A 24,638-nucleotide genomic window follows, 5' to 3' on the forward strand; every position below is an offset into this window, starting at 1 on the left:
ACATTACTTGGAAGGTTGACAATTTAGTATTTATACAGGCCACAAGCCTTAGACTTATGATTTTAAGGTGAAACTGAGCAAGGCATCTCCAAGATGATAGAGCAATTAGACTACCTGAAATGAATTCCAGGCTGTTCTGCAACATTTCTGGAATGAAACAATGACCATTTGTACCAGAACAATTTCAAACTCAGATGATTCCAGCTGCAAACAGTCTAGTGCATCCTGGAGTTTGAGGTACCATTAAATTAGTCAAGCAAAGTTTTGTATGGCCCAGACTGCATAAGAACTGCAAAGCCTTTGTCAAGAGCTGTGTGGAATGTCAAAAGAATAAAATCCCGTGACATATCAAGGTGCCACTGGGTGCATTTGTATCACCTAATCAATGATTTGAACATGTCCACTCTGACATTTTAGGGCATCTCATCATTTTTTAAGGCTACAGGTACTGTCTCACAGTAGAGGACTGATTCATGAAGTGGCCAGAAGCATTTGCAGTGACAGATATCACAGCAGAGATGGTAGTACAGACATTCTTTCATGGGTGGATCGCTCGATTTGGCATGCTTTTACGCATCACTATTGATCGAGGATGTCAGTTTGAAGCATATCTTTACAAGATACTGCCAACGTTACTAGGCATTAAATGCATATGCATTTCACCCTGTGGAAAACGGCACAGTTGAGTGCCTACATCAGCAGCTCAAGTCAGCTCTATGGTGTTATGCTGCACAGAAGTGGACTGAGGCACAGCCTATTGTCCTCCGTGGGTTGCGAACGTCTTTCAAGAGTTATTTTCTGGCCATAACAGATGAACTCCTCTATGGTCAAATATTACAACTGCTGGCAGAATGTGTGTTTGATGGGACAGATGACAATGTAGCGTCTTTGGAATTTGGTGTTAAATTGAGAACACGTTTAAGCCAGCTTCAGCCCGTCTTTCCCAGAGAGCAAACTTGATGATGTCCATTCATTTGTGCAGACTTAGACAGCTGTGCACATGTATTTTTATGCAATGAGTCTGTTCACAAACCACTTCAACCACCATATGAGGAACCATTACTTGTGTATTAAGTGGAGACAGTGAAACGTTCAGAGTTGACATTCGTGGTGTGCCATCTACAGTTGCCCTTGACTGGGTCAAGTGTATATTTCTCAATGTGCAGGATGCCGCTAATAAGCCAGCACCACTAGTTACAAAAGTGAAGATGCCACTACTGGAGATCCTTCTGCATGCCGCCTTGCTAACATGCCACAACCGATACCGAACATTGCCGTGCAGGAGACAGTGCTAAGCTTAAATACCCCTCAACCAGATGTCCCTGGATTCAAGAGTGCTGTGACAACATGTTCTGAGTGTCATATCAGATTCAGCATGAAATATTGTAGACATTGGAGGGGCAGAGGGAATCGTGTGGTGACTTGTGCTTCTTGTGTGAAAGCACATACGCAGTGAAAGTACATAAATATTGTGTGTCTACTTTCCTGTTATCTATTATTTGACGTTACTTTCTTCTCTGATTACTCCTTGTTTCTTATTGACCTTTGTAACTAGCACTATAAATAACACACCCTGTAATTAATATACATGGAGTAAATCTATATTTGAGCAGATTATCACAAGCCCAAAGGGAAGTCTGCAAAATTGGTATGTAGTCATCCTTCAATTGCTGCTTCCTTTGTTTACTTTTTGCTTATGATTGCTGTGCCAGAAGAATCTAGTCAGGTCTCTGTCACCCAGAAGGAGAACTGTAAAAATACTTGGATAATATCTGTAACAATGGCGAAACATCACATTTGAAAATGCACAAATGCTACAGTTACTTCAGGAAGCATGTGTGATCTGCTTTATAAGACATCATTAAGTGAGGAAGAGCCCTTTTCATGTGAATATTCACTGAATATGATGTCCCATTTTGTGCTTTCATGTTTCTCCCTCATTAATATTTGCCAAGGCAAATAAAAGGCGTCGGTTGAATTCTGTAGTGGGATCAGTCTTACATGTTTGTTTTGGATGTAGTTTGACATATGTCTCTCACCTGTGTCACAGAGGTTATCATTCTTCTCTAGAGGTCCCTGCAACAGGAGGAAACATTTTTTGGCATTACTGAGGTTATCTTGATGGATGACTTCAGATTTTTGTGGAAGAAGACTACCTTTCTTCGATAGGAACTGTTAAATTCCTCGAGAAGTTCTGAATCATTCACAGTCATGGTGTGATCTTGATCTTTGCATATCTGCACTGCCACTATATCCCAAAAGTTCTTGACTATGTTGTTAAATGCTTGAGTGCATGGCAGGTTGACAAGGATAGATCGCTCTGCAGAAATCCTTCAGTGGTTTCTGCTAAGAATGCATCCGAATTTCAACGATAGTAAGGCTAGAGGTTGAGAGATGCATATTGGTGTTGTGTTCTGAACAATTCTCCAAAATGATCTGCACTGATTAGTAACTCAATGGGAAGATCATCATATGCTTCTGCTGGACTGGCCAGATGAAAATTAGTAATGTGTTTGGTTTTGAATTCTTCTGATACTGGCTGCCACATTCCCTTTCGGGAATGAAAACTCTCAAATGCAGTAAACTCAATGTGAGCATGGGTCTTTAAGTTATGATCAACAACTTACTAATAAAATTAAACACTGGAAAATCCAGGATGGAATGTAACAATATCATGAGAAGGAAAGTTGCTACTCACCATATAGTGGATATGCTGAGTAGCAGATAGGCACAACAACATGATTTTCACACTTAAAACTTTCAGCCAATGGCCTTTGTCAACAATAGACACACATACTCACACACACACTCACGCAAATGCAACTCACAAACATGACTGCAGTCTCAGGCAACTGAAACCACACTGTGAGCAGCAGCACCAGTGCATGATGGGATGGTGACTGGGTGGGGGAAAGGAGGAGGCTGGGGTTGGGAATTGGGGGAATAGTATGGTGGGGATGGCGGACAGTGAAGTGCTGCAGGTTGGGCGGCGGGCAGGGCAGAGGGAGGGGGTGGGGGGGAGTAGTGGAAAAGGAGAGAAATAAACTAAATAAAACAAAATAAATAAAAAGTACTGGGTGTGGTGGTGGAATGACGGCTATGTAGTGCTGGAATTTATTTCCCTCAATTTCTTTCCTTTCCCACTACCCCCCCCCCTTCCCTCCCCACCTCTCCCTAGCCCGCCACCCAACCTGCAGCACTTCACTGTCCGCCATCCCCACCATATTATCCCTCCACCTCCCAGCCCCAGCTTCCTCCTTTCCACCCAGTCTCCACTAACATCGTGCACTGGTGCTGCTGCTCGCAGGGTGGTTTCAATTGCCTGAGACTGCAGTCATGTGTGTGAGTTGTGTCAGTGTGAGTGTGTGTGCATGCGTGTGTCTAATGTTGACAAAGGCCATTGGACAAAAGATTTAAGTGTGAAAATCTTTTTGTTGTGCCTATCTGCGACTCAGCATCTCTGCTATATGGTGAGTAGCAACTTTCCTTCTCATAATATTGTTACTGATAAAATTAGATTGGCTGATACCATCTAGAATGCATCAAGTGAGTCTACTTACTCCGGTGGGCCCTTTTATGTACACACGAGATGTCTGAAGGTGTGTGTGTGTGTGTGTGTGTGTGTGTGTGTGTGTTTGTTTGTTTATGTCCCCCAGATATCCAGTGTTCACACTGCTGGTGAAACTGTGCTCGACAGAAGTAACTAACAGAGTAGAATGTTCTGAATTTGTGCAGACCAACTTGTGATGACCTTTCCTGCAAAAGAGACAAAATGCTTTTCCTTTCTTCCTGCAGTCTTTTGCTGTATGAGTCTGCTTAAGGCAAAGAAAGCATGTATTACTGGAACCCAAAAGTTTGCGGCAATTGTGAATATTCTTTACTGTCTTGCAATCTTGTGTCTGGTGACCACACTGCTTGCAAAACCTGCGGTATTCTTCTACCTCCCGTACTGACTCAGGTAATTTATGTCCTGGCTTAGAGTGAATGTTGAGGTGCTGCCATAGGTAGTACAGTGCTAGTTAATCTGTCTGTTTCTCCTTGAATGCTTGTGCTGTCAGTGTCCCATCTACCTCTTCTGACAAGAATTCCATTATTTTCAGAATGCTTCCTTTTGACAATAGTACCCTTTCAGTGCCAAAATATGTCCTCTGGAAAAGTGTAAAATATTTTGGGTACTAACACTTGACCATAGTGTTCTAGTTCTCCCCTAGCACCTGTAGAGCCCAGGGAGTCAGATGTTACATACAATATGGCTTTCAGACGATCAAGATTTGCCTGAATATTTTTATCCCCGTCACCATAACATGTATGTAAAATTTAGTGTGCTCACAGAAAGCTGAATTTACAGCAGTACCTTCTATCAAACTCTTGGGTTACCCCTCAAGGTAACCTCTAAAAAACAAGTGCTTGACAATTGACAAGTTCAGGTCTGTGGCAGTGGAAGATCCAAACTGTTCCCAAAAGCGAATCCAAGGATCAATGCCACTGGAGAATGGCTCTAGCCTTATATACAGTACTAAAACACTGTTACATGACTGCATAGAAACCTCTGAAGTCTTCCTAATGGCCACAATGTACGAAATTTTACCTTCAGTATTGTGTTTTGCCATCAGGATCACTTCGTTTGCCAGGTTTGTGTATCTTTGCATGCTGATACATGAACTTCGTACTCTGTTTCATTGAGTAAGTCTTGAATATTGTTATCCAAGGTTAGCAGATTAGCTAAAGTACACGTGACTGCCAACATGTGCCACCTCATTTCTGGGCACGGAATCATTAAATGAATTTGTTTGGCTAATGATGTGAGTAACAATGTAACACTGTGTCCCTCATCTACTTCTTATCTTGCAAAGACAATCTGCTGTTTCAATGGCTGTGGCCATGATCTGTGATAGTACTCTGTAAACTTCCATATTGACCTTCTCTCTAGAGGTCAATTATGCTTGTTACGCAATCAGTTATCCTCCTACATTATGATCAACTATTACTTCAGCTGCTAGTAAGCGGGGAGTAATGTAGTATGTTCCAGGAATGAATACAGATATACCTAATGCCCCAATGCATGAATGACTTAGCTGGAGGTGCACATTGTGCGTTACGTGCGAAGAAGAGATCCTAACGTGTATTTGCCATGTAGTCACTCGGAATCAGTGTGCGCTCAATTGGTGTATCTTTGACATCCCTGTGAGCCTGAATGTTCCTGTTCATGTCACTGCATCTTGGATTTTGGCATCAGAAAATGTTGAGGAATTTTAAACATCAAACACTGGTAACTTAATTTGCACAGGGTCTATATATCAGACGTTACGTAATTTATATAATACAATGCAGGAATCATGATTTCAGAAATTATCCACAGTCTATGAGAACTTCTTCAGTAGAAGACATGTGTTTCACAGTAGAAAATATGAATAAATGTTCATACCTCTTAAGGCATGTAACTTAGAGCCCACATTTATTGGACATTTTTTCCTTGTTTTAGTCCATACCACCACTGCGCAAAATATAGAAAGAAAAGAGTTTGCAGTAGAAGAGATTTGTTTCACAGAATCAGAGATAAAGAAGTGCTCATAGCTCTTAAGCTATGCATTTTAGAGGCCATGTTTACTCGAATTTTTTTGCTTCAAATGACCATTCCTGTCATATCCCTGAATATTGGCCATTCCTCCTGGGACACCCTGTATTCTCTCTTACCAAAGCTGCCACAGTTTCCTCCATTGCAGTGACATCTACTGCTTCTGCCAGTGTCACTGTTCTCTGAGCACACACACTATTGTCTCTATTGTATTGTCATAAATCCCTTGCATCAACATAGCTCTATTTAGTTTCCACAAGAGCATAAGGCTACTTGGTAGCTTTGACTCTGGCATTGTACCTCAGGTGATGACACATTGCACCTGGGTGTGAGCCCCACTGTGCTATGTGTTCCCTGCATTTCTGCCAACTCATTAACATTTTGCACATATTATTTGCTAACATTCTTGTAATGGCATAATTTTCTACCAGAATGACATGCACATCTCACCAACTGGCACTTAAAATTCTCACTAGCAGCTTGCTTCACACAGAGCCAGTTATTACAGTTCCACAAATTTCTATAAAGTTTCATGCTGCACTGGATTTACAAGCTTAAATGTAATATTGCAGTGGTTGGTAAACTCATTTAAAATATTATTATTGTGATTGAATGACTGCTGTTTTAAGTATTTCAGACAAACTAACAAATTGCCTACTAGGTTACTCCTATGTATCAGTGCCATTACACAAACTATGATCTCTGTTACATGATGTGTCTACTAAGCTGCTTCATTCACCGTGTAAAGTCTCGGTGCTGCTGTGCACCATCCGCTGCTGAGCATCATCTGCTGCTAACAGTCGTCCACGTCCTTGCACTGCCATCTGCTGCTGCTGCACTGCAACATTTCTGACCGCCTTCTATCTGTAGGACTCGTCCCAGCTTCTTCTTCTACTTTCTTTCCTCTCCCATTTGCTCTGCTCCTGCTGCTAGCTTGCATGTGTTGTTCAATTAAAAAGGATTCTCAGAGCTGTTCTGTCCTTTTGCTTGATGTCAGGCTGAATAGGTCTGATATTTCAAAAGGAATTGGATGCTATTCCAATAATTAATAGCACACAGTTGCTGCATAGTGAAACTGCAAACAACACTATGCTAATTCATGAACAACTCAAGATTTAATGCCATAAAACTATATCTGTTGCATCCAGCAAGTGGTCTGAACTTTGCTTGGCGGGTCCATCCAATGAGCTATCAGTGGTATTGCCTAATTGAATATTTCTGATGATTATGCAACATTCAAGGAAATACAAACAACAATTCAATAAGTGATTAACAATCTTTCATGTTTCCCTGAGCAAATGCTCCCATGGAGGAAGTACACTAGGCTGCATGTTCAGTGACAGAAACAGAGCAACTTGTAATTCCTGACCCAGGGTCTAACCTACACAAAGTTCCTCCAACTAACTGTCTCACAGCTGACTAAACTCCCACAAATGATGTGCCTCCATCTTATACATGCTCTGTTGGTGTCCCCAGCACTGACCTCAACTAATGCCTCAATCTTCATCTCATAGCAGTCAACAAGATGACTGTTTCAGCTTTTCATAGAACAAAGCAACCCCACATACCGAGGCACTTTTCTAGCTGTGTCAGCTTACCATTAGGTGATTCTGATGGACATTAGTGCCAGTTCACTTTGCTCACTATTCTTCTCATACCATGATTCCAGTAGTTAACATGTCGGACTGGTTATCTGCAAGCTGATTCCCTAACTCTAGCTACTGCCATGGCTCTCAGGCATGCATTACTCCCATTTGTGAGAGTCGACATGCAAACACACAACAAATACAAAAATTATTAAAACATTAATTTCAGTCAAAAACTGGTTGCTCTACACTTCTACACACAAGTTTGTAATGAACTCTGTGTTCCAGCTGCTGTCCGTTCCACTATTGATATCTACTGCTCATGACCTGGCATACTGCTGATGGGAATAATGATAAGGGCTTTATATTACAGAAACGAGCTGTGAAAGTAGTCCACAACATTAATAAAAGAGAATTCCTATTTGAGACACATGATGTTTACAATCAAATGTCAGTACATTCTGCTTGCTTATAGTTACTGTAGCAAACAGGAGAAATCTTTTCCAGATTAATTTTATATTTGTTATTCTGGAGTAACGTTTTATCATGGACATTCTACTTCTTGATGAGATTCATGGCATATAAATGCTTATAGATGTAGATCTACCTTTTCCTTTCCTACAAAAACTTTGTTACTCGAGTTTGCTTTGCACTGTTACTTTTGGCACCAACATCTTAATTTTTCTGACTCTTTTCTCTTTTTCAGGGTATGCTCAAAAATACTGTTTATGTAAACAACATTATTGTTGCGAGTTCTCAGAGTATCTGTTTCCTTCTTGCGAGTTCCATTGTTAAATATATTGGGAAAAAAATTACCATGGGTGAGTACCATAGACTTTTCTTTAGAGGTTTAAACCCATTTAATTTTGAGATTACATGTTAATTAGTTTCACAAATACTTCAAACTCATAAAAGAGCTTGAGTTATTTGTGGAACAAAAACAGACTCATAAACGAAAATAAATTAGTCTGCATTCTGTTTGTATAATTAAAAAGTATCAGACTTATTTTAATATATATAAATTAATCTCTGTTAGTTATTGTAACAAGAGTGTTTTCTCCATGTCACACTGATTAATGATATTTTCTTTTGCAGTGATAGCTTATGTTGGAGCTGCAGTATGTTTAATGTCAGCTTACTGGACTTACAGCCCCTCATCTACCTTGGCCTGCTTGGCTCTCTTTGTGTCATTTTCCAGTGTGAGCCAAAATACAAGTTTAGCCACTATCGTGGACATGTTCCCAACAACCGTCAGGTAATGTAATACAGTTTGCTAGCTACTGTACATCACAGTGAACTTTCTTATTTTTGTATTTTCTTGTGCGTTTTTCTCTCTATTCATTGACAGTCTGAACACTAAAATTCTAAATGAATTAAACTACTTCTTTTGGCACATGTACAACATCTACAACTAATCAGTGACCTTTCTCATGCCCCTATGGGAACATCAAGAGTTTAAAGAGATTGAAACATCACTGGAGTCCCAAGGAGACTGTCTTTGGAGGAGCTGTGCAGTGCATTCTTGAAGTTGTAATGGTGTGGAAGCTTGATCAATTCATCCTATGCAATAAAATGATTCATGTATAACTGTGTCATACATCATTCGGTAGTGGTCCTAGTATTTTTTACTACCACAGTTCCACATTGGTGACCCTGCATTTTCCTCTGGATATGCGACATTTCTCTATTCAGTGATATTCAGTTGGATCGCACCACGACAATGTGGTAAACACATTCTACAGCAACCATCGCACCAATGCTGGATTACATCAGCAGTTTGTGAGCAATTAATGAAAAACAATGTTGTTTCTTTGCTAATCGCATAGTACACACTGAGAGTGTTGTTAATCTCCACAATGATCCCACAGACAGTGAACAATGTCAATGATGATTCTCAACAATGGACCTCTTAGTAGATTTCAAGGTGGATACACTGATAGAAAGGTGTTTTAATCACCCGCACTATACATCATGTATAAATCTTGTGCCTTCCATGTCCTCTGAGCCACATACTGGATACGAGCACCCGCACTCCACATCAGCATGACCCAATGTGTTGAACAAACAATCGGCAGCCATCTTACCATGTGCCGCATGCTTAATACACTGTGTTGTGGATGATGTTCACTTGAACAGTGTGACAAATCAGCGTGCCATCCAACACGGTTCATGTGCTATTGTCTTGTTACCTGTGTCTGCAATGCTGCACTTGAATTACAAACAATTGCATCCCATTACCACCCAACCAGTTGCGCATTATGGACCACTGTCAGCTTGACTATACTACACAGTAGTTCACCAAAGATCAGATCAGTCCGTGTCCCCACAAACAATTTAATGTGTCATTGCCTACCATAATATGGTGCAATTGCTGGTTTTGTGCCACCGCTGCTACCACATCATGTTCCGGATACTAGCATCCACATTCCGCATTGCCGCAACCAGTTGTGCATCAGTTTTACTGGCCAGTAACCACACTATCCCACACAATGAATACCAATCAGGGCACACAAGTTACTTCTCTGACAACCAGTGCTGCACAAGCCCAAAGCTCTCTGAGTAATATTCCCACCAGGCTCATGCCACCCATGTGCCATCACCTCGGACTGCCACATCTCATAATGCCACACCAGGGGGCATTTTACGAGCAATCAGTGGTGACATCATCACCTGCACTAAACTCACACACATGGGCTCCACAGGTTCACATTCGCAGAGTGTTAACTACCTCACACAGCCTCCATTTGACAAAGATCGCCCAGCACTGTGGTTTGCCACTGCTAAAAGTGTTTTCAAATCATCCAAAATCTTCGATGACACCCCAAAATATGTAAATATCCTCTGTCATCTGGGCAAACAGGCAGAGCTGATCAGCAATATCATCCTGGCACGTCCACAGATGAACAAGTACAAGATTGCTAAGCTAAAACAGCCTTCCTACACCAACTTTCCTGCCTTTCTGAACAACAACTTTGCGAGGCACTGTATGGTCAGCATTCACAACTTGACAAACCACAGTACCATTGCCATCTATGAATTAGCATTGGTACTAACCTACTATCCGACACAGCTCTGTGGACCCTGTGGCTCATCAACCTGGCAACTGACCAGCAGCTTGCTATGATAATGCGCGCTGCAGAAATACTTGAGCAGCGACTCCTGCTTGTGAACCATCTGTCCTCAGTCATAAATAGTAACCACATCAGTAACAAATAGTGCTCAAATGCCCCCCCACTTGGCGCAGTAAATGGTGCACCCCACACCACCTGAAGTGTGCCAAACTTCTGCGACAGCTGATGAAGAAGGCAGTGCCACATGGCACCCCCTGCCAGTGCCACACCCATCTAAACCACCAATGCCTTCACAGCAGGCAGCTGCCACATTAACAGATATGACCGGTGCTGAACCTTCAGTCTGTTGGTTTCATCACCACTTCGGGCAAGCCGCACATAAGTGCCACACCCTCTGCAGATACTACCCAAATGCCAGCCACTGACCAATTCAGATGATCTGACTTGTCTTTATGACTAAACTCATCTCTGTCACTCTGGTATCACACAGATAAAGGACACTCCACCAACGGCACTGTGTGTATGTCTCTTCATCCTTGACCTCACCACCCAAATGTACTTTTTATTGGATATGGTCTCAGACATTAGCTCACTCCCATCATTAGCACAGCAAGTTTCATCCAATGTTGACCTTATACCCACATTCAGCTACTGATGCTGAGATCCAGGTATACAGCATGACATCAGTCACTGTTTGCCTAGCAACAATCATCAGGGGGCCTTGTGTGTAATTGGCATCACAGAGCCAGTCTTGGGAACTGACTTTCTATATTCCTGTCAACTTTCGCTGGATTTGTGCAAACCTTGCTCACACAGCATATGACAGTATATCATTCGGATGGTGTCATCACACCGTTCCCATCTATAAACTGACATGACCCTACAGAATGTCACATTTTCAATAACTTCTGTGCTGAAACCTTCCATGACTGCACCACACAGTAAACCTAAATCCTAATGGCACATCAATGAATTTTCACATGTCAGTCACAATCACAAGATCTATGACAAGAGTTAGTCACAATCACAAGATCTATGACAAGAGTTCAATAACTTCTGTGCTGAAACCTTCCATGACTGCACTCACACAGTAAACCTAAATCCTAATGGCACATCAATGAATTTTCACATGTCAGTCACAATCACAAGATCTATGACAAGAGAATTCTTTGCTTACGTGCTGGGTCGAAAACATTGCTGCAGCAGTTATATCAGTGTGTGACCATCAGCAGTCCTTAATTCTCACAGCAGCTGGTTACATCAAATGCTCATGACAAAGGAGCTGCCCCGCCACCACAAGACAACAGTCATGCCCACATCAGTGTAAGGCAATGTGCAGTATTAACAAACAGTGCTTTTGCTACTGCCACCTCCCGCTCCCTAGCACTCACATGTATGGTTAAAGGTACAGCATTCCACATCATTACAAAAGAACTTCTACCCAGCTGTCAAAAACTGTGCCCTTTCTATCCAGCAGGTCTGCAGATTGCAAAGAATGTTGCCTATGAACTGCTCCAAGTGGGGATCGTGCGACCGTCAGACAGCCTCTGAGATCAAACTTGTACAGAAAAAACATGATACCTTAAGGCTCTGTGGTGATTACAGGGGCCTTTAATTTCAGGACAGTTCATGACTACTATCAGTTACTAACACACAAGATTTTACTTACACACTTGATGCCACATTATTCACTGTCATCAACTGTAACCTCACATACCTGCAGGTTCCGATGTACTTACATGACATTTCAAAAACTACCATCATTATGCCATTTGGACTCTTTGAGTACCTGTATAAGCTATTTGACTCCAAGACTGCAGCCCAAACATGGCAGTGATTCATTGATAGGCTTCTCCCCTGAGTTCCCAACAGCTACAGGTATTTAGACAACATTTTGATTTACTCCAGCTATCTCAAAGACCACTTGGTTCATTTAGAGCAGGTCTTAGCCACTCTCTGTGAAGAAGGTGTTTTCATTAAGAAGGCTAAGCCTCAACTTAAACGTATGTATATTCCAGGGCCTGCCTCCACCAGAGATGTACTGTGACCTACATTGTTTCCTTCGCACACTAATTGTTTACCCATGCAACTTACCACACACAGCTGCTGCTGCTGCTGCTGCTGACAGATGTGTCAGCTGAAAATGACAATTTGGCAAGGGAAAGGTCGAATGGGTGGCAAGCGCGAAAGAAGTATTCCAGATGCTGTCACCCCACCCATCCCGACCTGAACACGAGACTCACCATTACCAAAGATGCTAGCAACAGCACAGTGGGGGCCTTTATGGAGCAAATCGTTGACAACAAACTGCAACCACTTACATTCTTCCCCAAGAAGCTCACACCTACCCAGTCTAAGAGGTCTGCCTTCAATTGTGAGGTGATCACGATATACGCAATGATCAAAAATTTTTGAGAGGACATCGAAGGACGCAACATAATGGTTTACACTGACCAAAAGGCACTTGTGGACGCAATCGAGAACACTCTTCAAGACTTCAGTACACACTGTTTGCACCACTTAGACCTCATTTCGCAGTGCACTACTGATGTCCACCACATCCAAGGTTACATCAAACGCTCATGAGAGTGTAAAGCAATCTCATGGATCAGTGAAATTTCATTATAATACAACTATGAACTTACAGCTGCAGAGCGAGTAAACAACCCTTCCATTGACAATCTCATGACAGATACAATGACCAGTCTTTGGATCAGATGTCGAATCTTACCCAATATCAAGCTAACACTGCTGTGTGATGCATCCCAAGATAGGATATGCACCATTGTGCCACTCAGTATGTAATGGGAAGTATTCAACAGCCTACACAACCTTGAGCCATCCAGAAATCAGGACATCAACATGCATGGTCACAGACAGATTCATGTGGCATGGGGTTAAACTAGACAGCAGGCATTCTACATGGGCTGCCTAGTCTGTCAACAAAGTGAAGCTAGCCGAAACACCCAGCCACAGTGCAAGCACTTTCTTATACCCAAGGCACGTTTCCAACATGTACATATCGACATTGGGACCTCTTCCTCCATTGGAAGGTTTCTGGTACCTATGTTCAGTTACTGATAGAACGTTGAGTTGGGTCTAGGTGGTACCTACCCATGATAGTACAGTGGAAATGATGGTGCACACCTATACAGAAATGTGGATCGTGCACTTTGGAATTCCAGAACAGATCACCACAAGGAAATGATGGTGCACACCTATACAGAAATGTGGATCGTGCACTTTGGAATTCCAGAACAGATCACCACAAACCAGGGCTCATAGTTTGAGTCCTTCCTCTTCACAGCCCTGTGCCACCTGTGTGGTACCAGTTGCCCACATGCCACATCTTACCATCTCCGAAGCAATGTGCTTGTTGAGAGGTGGCACAGGATTCCAAAAGCAGCTCTGATGTGCCACAGTAGGTCCTGGTCCAAGGCATTGCTACGGTTGCTCCTCAGTATTCGGTCAACACGTAAATGTCACCTCCAAGCATCACTTGCTGAGATCTTACACAGTGAAATCCTATTGCTTCCCACGGAGTTTGCACAGCCTACATTTGAAGCAACACACACTGACCTGCTGACATTAGTAGACCAGGTTCATAGGCATATTCAGAACATGTATATGTTGCCAACATACCATACATGCAACAAAAGTCTTTGTTCATAAGGACCTCCAGTGTTGTTAGTTTATAATGATACAAGTGTCACTCCAAAAGAAATGGACACTATTTTTGTAAAAATACTGTTTTCATTCTGCATGTGTGAAAGTTTTACAGTGTGTAGATACATCCTTCCCACTTGTTTTCAAACTTAGTTCAACCTGTTCCCGTGAGTGGCACTGTCACAGTATCTCCTCCTGTGCTGTGAAAACGAGACACTGGGAAACATCCACAAGAGGATGAAAAAGGTGTATGAAGATGCTGCTGTCAATGGCAGTACAGTTAGTCAGTGGGCAAGCAGGTTACGTGATGAAAGCAGGCATGGCAATATTGAGGATTGTTCTCACAGCAGCAGGCCTTGTACTGCACACATCCAGAGAGTGTAGAGAGTTAACAAATTTGTGACTGCTGACAGATGCATCACAGTGAACGAATTGTCACGCTATGTTGGGATAAGGGAAGAAAGTGTTTGCAGAATACTGAAACTGTTGGCATTAAAAAAGGTTTGTGCCAGGTGGGTTCCCAGGATGTTGACAGTGGCTCACAAAGAAACAAGAAAAACGGTATGCAGCAATCTTTTGGAACAGTACGAGAATGGTGGAGATGAATTTCTTGGAAGAATTGGTGACAGGTGATGAACGTGGCTCCATCATTTTTCACCAGAGACAAAGAGGCAATCAATGGAGTGGCATCATGCAAATTCACCCAAGGAAAAAAAAAAAAATTCAAAACCACACCTTCTGCTGGAAAAGTTATGGCTACGGTGTTTTTTGATTCCGAAGGACTCTTGCTTGTGGACATCATGCCAAGTGGAACCACCATAAACTCTTATGCATATGTGACAACACTGAAGAAACTTGACTGAGTAGTGTTCGACCACATTGGCAAAAGCAGGATGGTTTGCTGTTGCACAACAATGCACGGCCACATGTCAGTCAAGAAACCATGGAAGCGATCACAAAACTTGGATGGACAGCACAGAAACATGCGCCTTACAGTCCTGACCTGGCTCCATGTGACTATCATCTCTTTGGGAAACTGAAAGACTCTCTTCGTGGAACAAGGTTTGAAAATGATGACTCCCTTGTGCACACTGCCAAACAGTGGCTCCAACAGGTTGGTCCAGAATTTTACCGTGCAGGTATACAGGCGCTGGTTCCAAGATGGCATAAGGCAGTTGAGAGGGATGGAAATTATGTGGAGAAATGAAAATATTGTCCTTAAACATGTATCTACACACTGTAAAACTTTCAAATGTGTAGAATAAAAGATGGATTAAAAAAAAAAAAAAGTGTGCATTTCTTTTGGAGTGACCGTCGTACATGATGACACCATACACCCAGTCTTCCAGCCACCACACAAAAAGCCTCACAAAGTGCTGTTCTGTGGCAAATAGACATTCAAAGTACTAGTGTAAAGCACACCAACAACTGTGTTGCTTGCGAGGTTCAAACCTGTGTGGGTTCTGCAGGATGACAACATTGCACTCCTGATGGACATTAGACCACAAATTCCAACCTAGACAAAGAGACTACAGCAATTTCTACAACCTTGCCTCTGCTACCAGCATGACGTATCAGCTGCTCACAGAGCTACTGTCACTGTCACCTGCGCCAGACGTCATCTCTGAATGGTGTTATGGCCACATCAGACACCTGGTGCAATATCACTTGTATGCTGTTCGCCAACACATAACTCCCCCTTCGTCGCATACAATGAACTCCTATGCATGCTGGAGGCCCCACATGAGCTTACCACTGTAGTATGGCAGCCATCCAACACACGCTTTAATGAGGAACAGTCTCATTGTGTCTTGCTCACGCATCTGCCACATCGCAGTCAGTCTGACGATCTTGCCCATCATTCGCCATCAATTCAACCCAAAATGCTCCGCACTCCCTGCGGAGACTCTGTGGGAACATTGAGAGCTTTGAGAGGTCAAAATCTCTGTGACATCCCAAGGAGAGGACCTTTGGAAGAGGTGAGAAGTGCATTCTTGAAGTTGTAATAGTGCAGAAGCTCAGTAAATTCACTCTATGCAATAAAACAATTCATGTACAACCATGTCATACAACATTTGGTAGTGGTTCTAGTACAGGGCTTCACAACATACGTGCTCGCGGAGCAAGCTGTGAGCAGCAAGGCGCGAGCACGGAGCAGCGCGAGCACGCTACCCCCACTACCGGACCAGAGCGGAGAGTGGGGAGAGTCACGTGGGGCACACAACAGCTGCCGCCAGTCAATGTAAATCCATGACCACCTGTAGGGATATCACACACGAATTATTATTGCGACAAATGAAACAAATAAAGGAGAACGTACACGTGCCACATAATTTTATTAGCTTAGTGTACGCCTCTACATTCGTATTAATTTGTGAACTGTTACACAATAAAAGATGTCACTGAAGTGTGGGATTCTTGGTTATCTTGTACTTTTTGCCCTTTACAATTGCTTCTATGTTTGGAATAATTGTTCTTGTGCATTGTAGGCGCAGCATGCAGTTTAAATTTCGATCAGACAATGCTTTTCTCAGGTGCGTCTTGTTACATTTCATTGCAGAGAACAGTTGTTCACAAACATACGTGGAACCGAACATTGATATTATCGTAGCCGCCAGTTTGTGCAAACGAGGAAATCTATCCTGAGGGAAGTGTCTGTAGAATTCCAAAATGTTTTTCTTGTTGTGAAATTTGTCTCTCTATTCTCTGTCACACTGCAGGTCAATAATTGCTAGTTGCAGCTCAGGACGAATCTCTTAATATTCGCTGAATATGGAGAGGAGAACAGATCAAAATCACTGTCTAGTGCTGTCAGATCTTGAAAGCGTTGATCAAATTCTTCCTTAAGGGCAACTAAACTATGTGAATAACGTTCAGTCTTTGTGAACATCTTGCATGGTTGATAATTTAGGAAAATGAGCTAGATTTCCTGTTTCCAGCTGATTCACCCAAAGTGTCAATTTCATTGTAAAAGCTCGTATTTGATCTATGAAATAAGTAATTAGCAGATCTTTACCTTGTAGTGAAATGTTCAAAGTATTCAGATGACTAGTTAAATCTTCTAAGAACACGAGATCACATTTCCATGAAGGCTCTTTCAATTCAGGAACACACGTTATTTTTTTCCATGAACATATTTGTCTCATCTAATAGGCAAAAAAATTGATTTAATAATACACCATGACTAAACCAGCGGACCTCGCTGTAATAAGGCAGGCTACCATACTGGCTTTCTACATTCTCAAGAAAGCTTTTAAATTACCTGTGTCCATGCTTCCTTATATAATTGGTTGTACGAACAACAACACTCATCACATTTTTAGGAGTGATACTCTTTGCACATAAGTTTTCCTGGTGGATCACACAGTGAATGACCCTTATTTCATTCGGCATGGTCAGTTTTTGCATTTTCTCCTTCAACAGCGCAACATAACCTGATTTTTTCCCCTGTCATCACTGGTGCACTGTCTGTAGACACTGAAACTAAAGAATTCCATGACAATCCTATATTTTCAACACTTTCTTCAACACTACTTAAAATATCACCTCCGGTTGTAGTGTTCTTCATGGCAACTACATCGAGGATTTCATCCTTCACCTGAAGATCTCTATTAACACCTCTAATAAATATGGAAAGCTGCACTGTTCCAGTGATATCTACACTTTCGTCCAGAGCTAGAGAATACACCATAAAATCTTTACAGATATTTGCAAGCTGGCTCTGGACATCGTCTGCCATGTCCTGTATGCTATGCATAATGGTCATGTTAGATAATCGCACAATCCGAAACTGTTCAACTTGAGATGGACACAAATGTTCCGCTGCAACTACCAAACATTTTTTTATTAAATCGCCATCAGTGAAGGGGCACAGGGATTTTGCTAAAAGCAAAGCAATTTTGTAACTCACTCTGCGAGCTGACTCAGTTGATTTTTCTTCATCGTCCAGATCTTCTTCGGATAGCTTCCTTTTAAGTTTAATAACTTCCTGTGCACGATCCCAATGGGGGCTGAACTGCGAAAGCATGGTTGCGGTTACACGATGGCGACTTGACATGATTCTTAACCAGCGAAGTGACTGTTAGAGCTGATCGTAGTACTGTACTTTAAACGTTACACAGTCGGCGCGAATTCAATAGGCACGCTGCAGCCCTATTCAAAAGTGCATGCGCATTTCCCGTCCCTCCCTACTCTGGAACCTTGCACCTGCTCGCGAGCACGTGCCTGAGCAGATGCGAGTACTCGCGCTCAAAACCGGCCAGTTGTTAAGCCCTGTTCTAGTACACCTTAGTACCCTACTTCCACACCACTATCCATTTAAGAAGTACACTCATAAAGAAACTGAATTAACAATACCTGCTGCTTTCCCCTTGGTTAATAGTATAGTTCAACATATCAAGTGACTGAGATGCCATCACACCTTGTAGAGGATGTCAGTGTGACAGTCAGGTACAGAGCTGGTGGCAAGACTTGTTATCAGAGTTCAGTTGATTGTGAGTACCAGATGTGTGGGACACTTTCTGATGTCATGCATGTGCTCGGATTTTTTCACAACATTGTGTCAAGTGTGAAAATCATGGCCACCTGTTAATGACCATGGCTAGACAATGTTGTCTACAGGTGTAAAGATTAGTGAGAGGGTGGTAAATAAATATTTTGTCATGTCTTACACCATGAAATACGTAGTGCTGCAAGCCAAAGTGAAACTAGGCCAGAAACATTGGTACCACACATAGGACTACCTGGAAAATGTGCATGCATGTGACATTTTCAGATGTAAGTGAGAAACAACCATGGATAGAAGGGTTACAGTAAAGCAAATCACTCTCCATTCCAATGATTGATAAGAACAATTAATGGACAATCATATCATCCAGGACCAACCATTCATTATGGTGTACAGAAGCCACAATGTGGCACATGCTCCTCTACTCAGTGCAAATCACTGATTTTACATATAAGCATGGCCACTAGACCATTGCCATTGAATGTTTAAACCATGAAAGATCACCTGGGTTTGCTGATGGCAGGGTACACACATGTCATGAATCACAAGAGCCATTACAACCCATTTGCTAACAAGACACTGCCAAGCAGGTGAAGTTTATACAGAATAAAATTTGGAGACTGATACATTTGCCATTGTCTTCACTGGTATATGATACAAGAACTTTCTGTTCACCATGTGCATCTCTGTTTAATCACTTACACTGTTTAATCTTTGCAAGGCCTTCTTTTGTATGTCCTGATTGCAATTAAGCCTGAAACCTTACAGTCTCTTCTGCCATTTTGTTCACTCCATGCTTCGTGCATTTCAGTTGGTTGTCAGTTGGAATGATCCCTTTGACTCTTTTATCCTTCATGTCCTTATTATCTTACCAGCAGATCTGCTCATCATCTGTTGGCACCACAGTGGCTTTCGTATTCAAGTGCCAGGATCTGATGGTCCTCAAACTGATACCACTTTCATGGGATTTTGTAGCAATGGGGTGCCTGTGATTTGCTGCATCTGCATGACTTGCTGCAATTGTGGTTTGGAGATGTCCCAAAGTGATCCTATATTGATGCACACTTGAAATGTTCCTCCTTTGGGTATGTGTGATAGACACAGACAAGTGATACTGGGACCTACTGACTAAAAAAGTTTAAGATGAACCTGCCATGCCACATGTTGTTGAAATCACAGCATATGACCAGGAAGACAACTCCAAAGAATCCTAGTGGTCTATTGCATCCATTGCCTTCTGCACCAGATGCAGAAGTTGATAGCTCATGAAGAGCCCACAGTGAAACCCGAATTACTCCTCAGAGACAACAGATCAAAGCCATCTGTAAAGATACTCAGCGACCATAATGGTATTGAAACAGAGGATATCAGAGAAAAGGCAGAAACACTAAATTCTCTTTTCCAAATGCTTTTCTTTGAGGAAGATCAGACAATGGTTCCTCCTCTTAACAGTGCATGAATGCCATAATGACAAATATAAAAGTAAATGACTGCACTATAAAAATTAACTATGAGGGTTGGAACTTAAATAGTGGCAGCTATTTATTCACAACCAATACAAAAGAATTACATGTTTTCACCTGTTACTGTCCTTCAAAGTAGTCACCAGCGTTGTTTAGAACCTGTTGCCAGCGATTTGGAAGGCGTAGTATACTGTTAGCAGAGCCTGTTCTGTTGGTGGTGCAAATGGAGCGGTCTGCTGCCTGTCGAATCTCTGGAACAGTTCTGAAGCAAATGCCACAAAGTGGTTCCTTCATCTTCAGAATCAAATAAAAGTCACAAGGACTTAAGTCCGGGAAGTATGGTGGATGATACAGTACTTCCCAGTCCCATCGACCAGACAGAGCAGCCACAGCTTGCGCTGTATGCGGCCGCGCTTTGTCATGCAAAATGATGGGTGGGTTGCGCAGAAAGTGTCGCCGCTTTCTTCGCAAAGCTGGTCGCTGGTGACTTAAGTCCTTGTGACTTTGATTTTATTCCAAAGATGAAGGAACCACTTCATGGCATTCACTTCAGAACTGTTCCAGAGATCTGACAGGTAGTAGACCGCTCCATTCGCACCACCAACAGAACAGGCTCTGCTAAAGGTATACTACGCCTTCCACATCGCTGGCAATGGGTTCTACACAATGCTGGTGACTACTCTGAAGGACAGTAACAGGTGCAAACATGTAACTCTTTTGTATTGGTTGTGAATAAGTAGCTGCCACTATTTAAGTTCCAACTCTCATAAAATTGCTCAACCGAGGAAGGCAACTGGACCTGATGAGATACTATACAATTGTACATAGAGTATCTATGTACAGTTTCTTTTCTAACACCTGTTTACCTTGGGTCATTAGGAAACAATGTGTTCCAAGTTATTGGAAAAAAAGTGCAGATCATTCCCATTTTCAAGAAGGGTCATCAAACAAACACACATAGTTATAAGTCTGTATCATTGAAATCAGTGTGTTTTAGATTTATGGAACTCATTGTATGCTCACATATTATGACCTTTCTGGATTCCAAATATGTCCTCTGTAGGAATCAACATTGATTCCATGAACAATCATCATGTGAAATCCAGTTTGCTCTGTCTGTCCATGAGACCCAGATACCAGCGCCAAGGTTGACATCTGGAAGGCAATCAATACAATTCTACACTGTCACATTATGAATAAAACATGAGTGTACAGAATATCAGCACATCTTTGTTACTAGACTGAAGAGTTCCTAGTAAATAGTAAATAGAATGTCTTTCTTAACAGAGATAAATCTTGTGAGATGTGAAAGTAAGTTTGGGTGTATCTTGAGGGAGTTTTTTAGGAACATTACTGTTAATAATAATGAGCTAGCTGATACTGTTGGAAGCTCCATGAGGTTATTCATGTATGATGCAGTTGTTTATAGACAGGGCACAATGCTAGAAACTTGTAACAAATGGCACGAAGACCTGCAGAGGACTCATACACGATGCAGGATTGGCAGTTGATACACAACATAAGCAAATGTAATTTATTGCACATAAATAGGCAGAAAGACTTTTTATTGTGTAATTACATAATTTCTGAAGAATCACTGGATGCAGTCACATCCATTAAATATCTGGAAATATGCTTACAGAGGGATTTAACATGGAGTGAACGTGTGTAGCTATGAGATGTGATCAGAAAGTAAGCTCCAATGACCGATAAAGAAAATAAAATCATCACTAAGTAAGAAGTATTTACTGTAATATCTACATAGATTCACTGGCTACTTCTCAACAGTCACCACAATTGTTGATGCTTTTTTCATAACGGAGTACTGTCAATTATATGCCTGTGTCATAGGAGTGTGCCACTAATGTCCAGAACCACAAAGTCATTTCAGTCTGCACCTCAGCATCATTGTGAAAACATTTTCTGCCAGAAAACACTTCATTACATGAAAAAGATGAAAGCCACTTGGGGCAAGTTTGGGGCTGTAGGATGGATGGCCCAAGATCTCCCATCCAAACTGATTTGACACATTTCGTGTGGCATTGGCTGTAGGGGATCTGGCATTGTTATGAACAAGCATAATGCCTCTTGTTGATATCCCATGCCTCTTGTTCCGGATCACTCTCCTCAGATTTTGCAATGTCTGTCAATACCGATCAGCATTTATGGCCTCCCTTCACAATAAAAACTTGCACAGGTGGACACCACATCAATCCCAGAAGACAGTGCATGTGAGGTTTTTGACAGTGACTGTCTGATTGAGTTTGGCCTTGACAGGTGAGCCACTATGCTGCCAATGTATGGAATGTTGTTTCATTTCTGGTGTGGCATGCAACATCTATGTTTCATCCGCAAAGACAATACAATCAAGAAACTATTACTTTCTTCCGAGTAATGCTGTAGGAAAGTCAATGCTGCGGCCATATGTTTGGTTTCGTGTTCATCTGTCAGTTTCCCTGGCACCCATATTGCACACACTTTATGAAACTCAAGCCGCTGGAAGACAATTTCGTTCAATAGTTCCGAAATTGTGAAGTGCTGCTTTTGAAAAATTGCTCATCACACTTTCCATCATATCTAGCATTACCAGAGATAGTCGGCCACTAAGGCCTTCATGAATATCGGTTCATCCTTCTGTGAACTGCCGCCACTGTCATCTGATTGTACTGTCATTCATAATGTCATGAACGTACACATGGCACAACTGGTGGTGGGTGTCTGCTGGAGATTGCTTCTGAGCATGCAAAAATCAGCTTCTGAGTGCCCAGAAATCAGGTAACTGCAAAAACCTCGCAGTTGGTGGGAGACAGTATCAGAGCAGCCATTTTATCCTAGCACTGTGTAGTAACCACTGCCATCACAAGACTGAAACTGAACAGCATTATTCACACATACCTCCCCTCAGTTCGTGCACATGCGCATTCCTATCTGACTACTGGTGCCATCTCTGGATGCCATAGGAACTTACTTTGTGGATGCTCTTCATAATTGTAGAGAAGACAGAGACCCAACTGAGATCCATTGGAAGAATCCTCTGGGTGTTAAGTCCACTCCCAAAGGAGGTAGCTTACAAAAACCCTCGTTTCAGTGACACTTGAGTATTGCTCCTCAGACTGGTGCCATTGCCAGAAATGATCAACAATAGAGGAAAGAGAGAGGGTCCAATGACGAGCCATGTGTTTATATATGCTCTTTTAGTAACTGCATCCGTGTCATCGACATGATCTCCCAATTCCAGTGGAAGACACTACAGAAGAGGCATGTTTCCCAGTTTGGTTTACCGTTAAAATTCCAACAATGTATATTCCTACTACAGTAAACTAATATATTGCTTCCTCTTATTTATATCTCATGAGAAGGCCATGAAGTTAAAGTTAGAGGGATTCACCCTAAAATGGAAATTTCCCAATACTCATTCTTCCCACACACCATTTGCAGCTAGAGCAGCAAAGGGGGGAGGTGGGGCCAGTGGTGTACAAAGTATCCTCTGCCACATACCATAAGGAGGCTTGCAGATAATAGCCATAGATGTAGCAGTATTCTAGAATTAGAAAGATGCTGGTGAGAATATTGTATGTCATCTCAAGTAAATGGACGAGGGAAGCTGGAAGTGACTCATATTATCTCCTCAGTGTGCACAAATTATCTGTTATTCTGTTGTTGGGGAGAAATTTTGAATTTATATTTGACTGAATTTTGGCACCTGATGGATATACTAGCACAGCACACATAAGGAAGACTCTGAAGTTACAGTGTGACTTCTTACAACAGGCATGAGAATAGTTCCATAAAGATTGAAATTGTGCAATCAATTGGCATGGTTTATAAAAGCAGACGTATGTAATGACAATATATTGGTAAATACTGCACCCTTTCTGCAACACAATTTTGACACAATATATGAGGATACTGAAAACTCAAAGCCTCTCAGTAAGAGGCAGCTCTCCTTAGGCAAATATGCACATTCATTTCAGCATATTTTATTCTTTGTCTGGAGTAGGTTTCAAATGGTCTGCAAAAACCTATTCTACATTTGTCATAATCTTTTCACTTGATTCAAATTATTTTCCATCTACTCAAGTTATTGCCAAAGCATCTTTGTGGGCAGGTGCACTGTACTGCTGAAAAACAGGTTTTTTTCTATTTGTTAAGCAGATCTTATCTTGATTTTTTGTCATCCAGTTTGCCCATTATACTTGCATAGTATTTGCAAGTTATTGTTTTATTCTTTACAGGGCAATCAATAAAAAGTACACTTTGGCATTCCAGAATACAGTGGCATCGAGGAGTGGACAGGACGAGGCTGGAGGAGATAGAGAACTCGTGCCCTTCTCTTGGTAGTCTCCCTCTTCATCTGTTCCATTCCCCTCTCCCAGCCTACTCTTCCATGTCACAGTGCCTCACACACAGCCCCCTGACTCCTCCAGAGTGAGCTCACAAGTGGCACATTCCTATCCAGTGCACTTGCTGCCTCTCCCTCGAAGCTATCAGCCACTCGTCCCCCAATCCTCCCTCCCACTCTCCACCTACTTTCTTCCCTCACCATTACAACCGATACAGCCAGCTGAGCTGGAGTGCTGGTATAATGTACCTAGCCATGACAATGTAACCAAGCAAATGAATATAATAGAGGGAAACATTCCACGTGGGAAAAATATATCTAAAATCAAAGATGATGTAACTTACCTATCTACTCAATCTCCCACTAACAGCTCCACTCCCCCCAAAACCTCAAAACTGTAATCAACACAATCTGGAACCACAACACCC

General features: G+C 42.0%; 1 protein-coding gene across 1 annotated transcript in view; it reads left to right on the plus strand.

Annotated features, from left to right (window-relative positions):
- The window catches only part of LOC126190908 (synaptic vesicle glycoprotein 2A-like), a 188,471-nt gene that overhangs the window by 126,389 nt on the left and 37,444 nt on the right, over window positions 1-24,638 (plus strand). Inside the window, exons 9-10 of the mRNA XM_049931538.1 lie at window positions 7,868-7,982; window positions 8,257-8,416. Coding sequence (XP_049787495.1) covers window positions 7,868-7,982; window positions 8,257-8,416 — 275 coding nt within the window. The remainder of the gene's footprint in view (window positions 1-7,867; window positions 7,983-8,256; window positions 8,417-24,638) is intronic.

Source organism: Schistocerca cancellata, chromosome 6 (genome assembly GCF_023864275.1).
Source record: "Schistocerca cancellata isolate TAMUIC-IGC-003103 chromosome 6, iqSchCanc2.1, whole genome shotgun sequence".
NCBI lineage: Eukaryota > Metazoa > Arthropoda > Insecta > Orthoptera > Acrididae > Schistocerca > Schistocerca cancellata.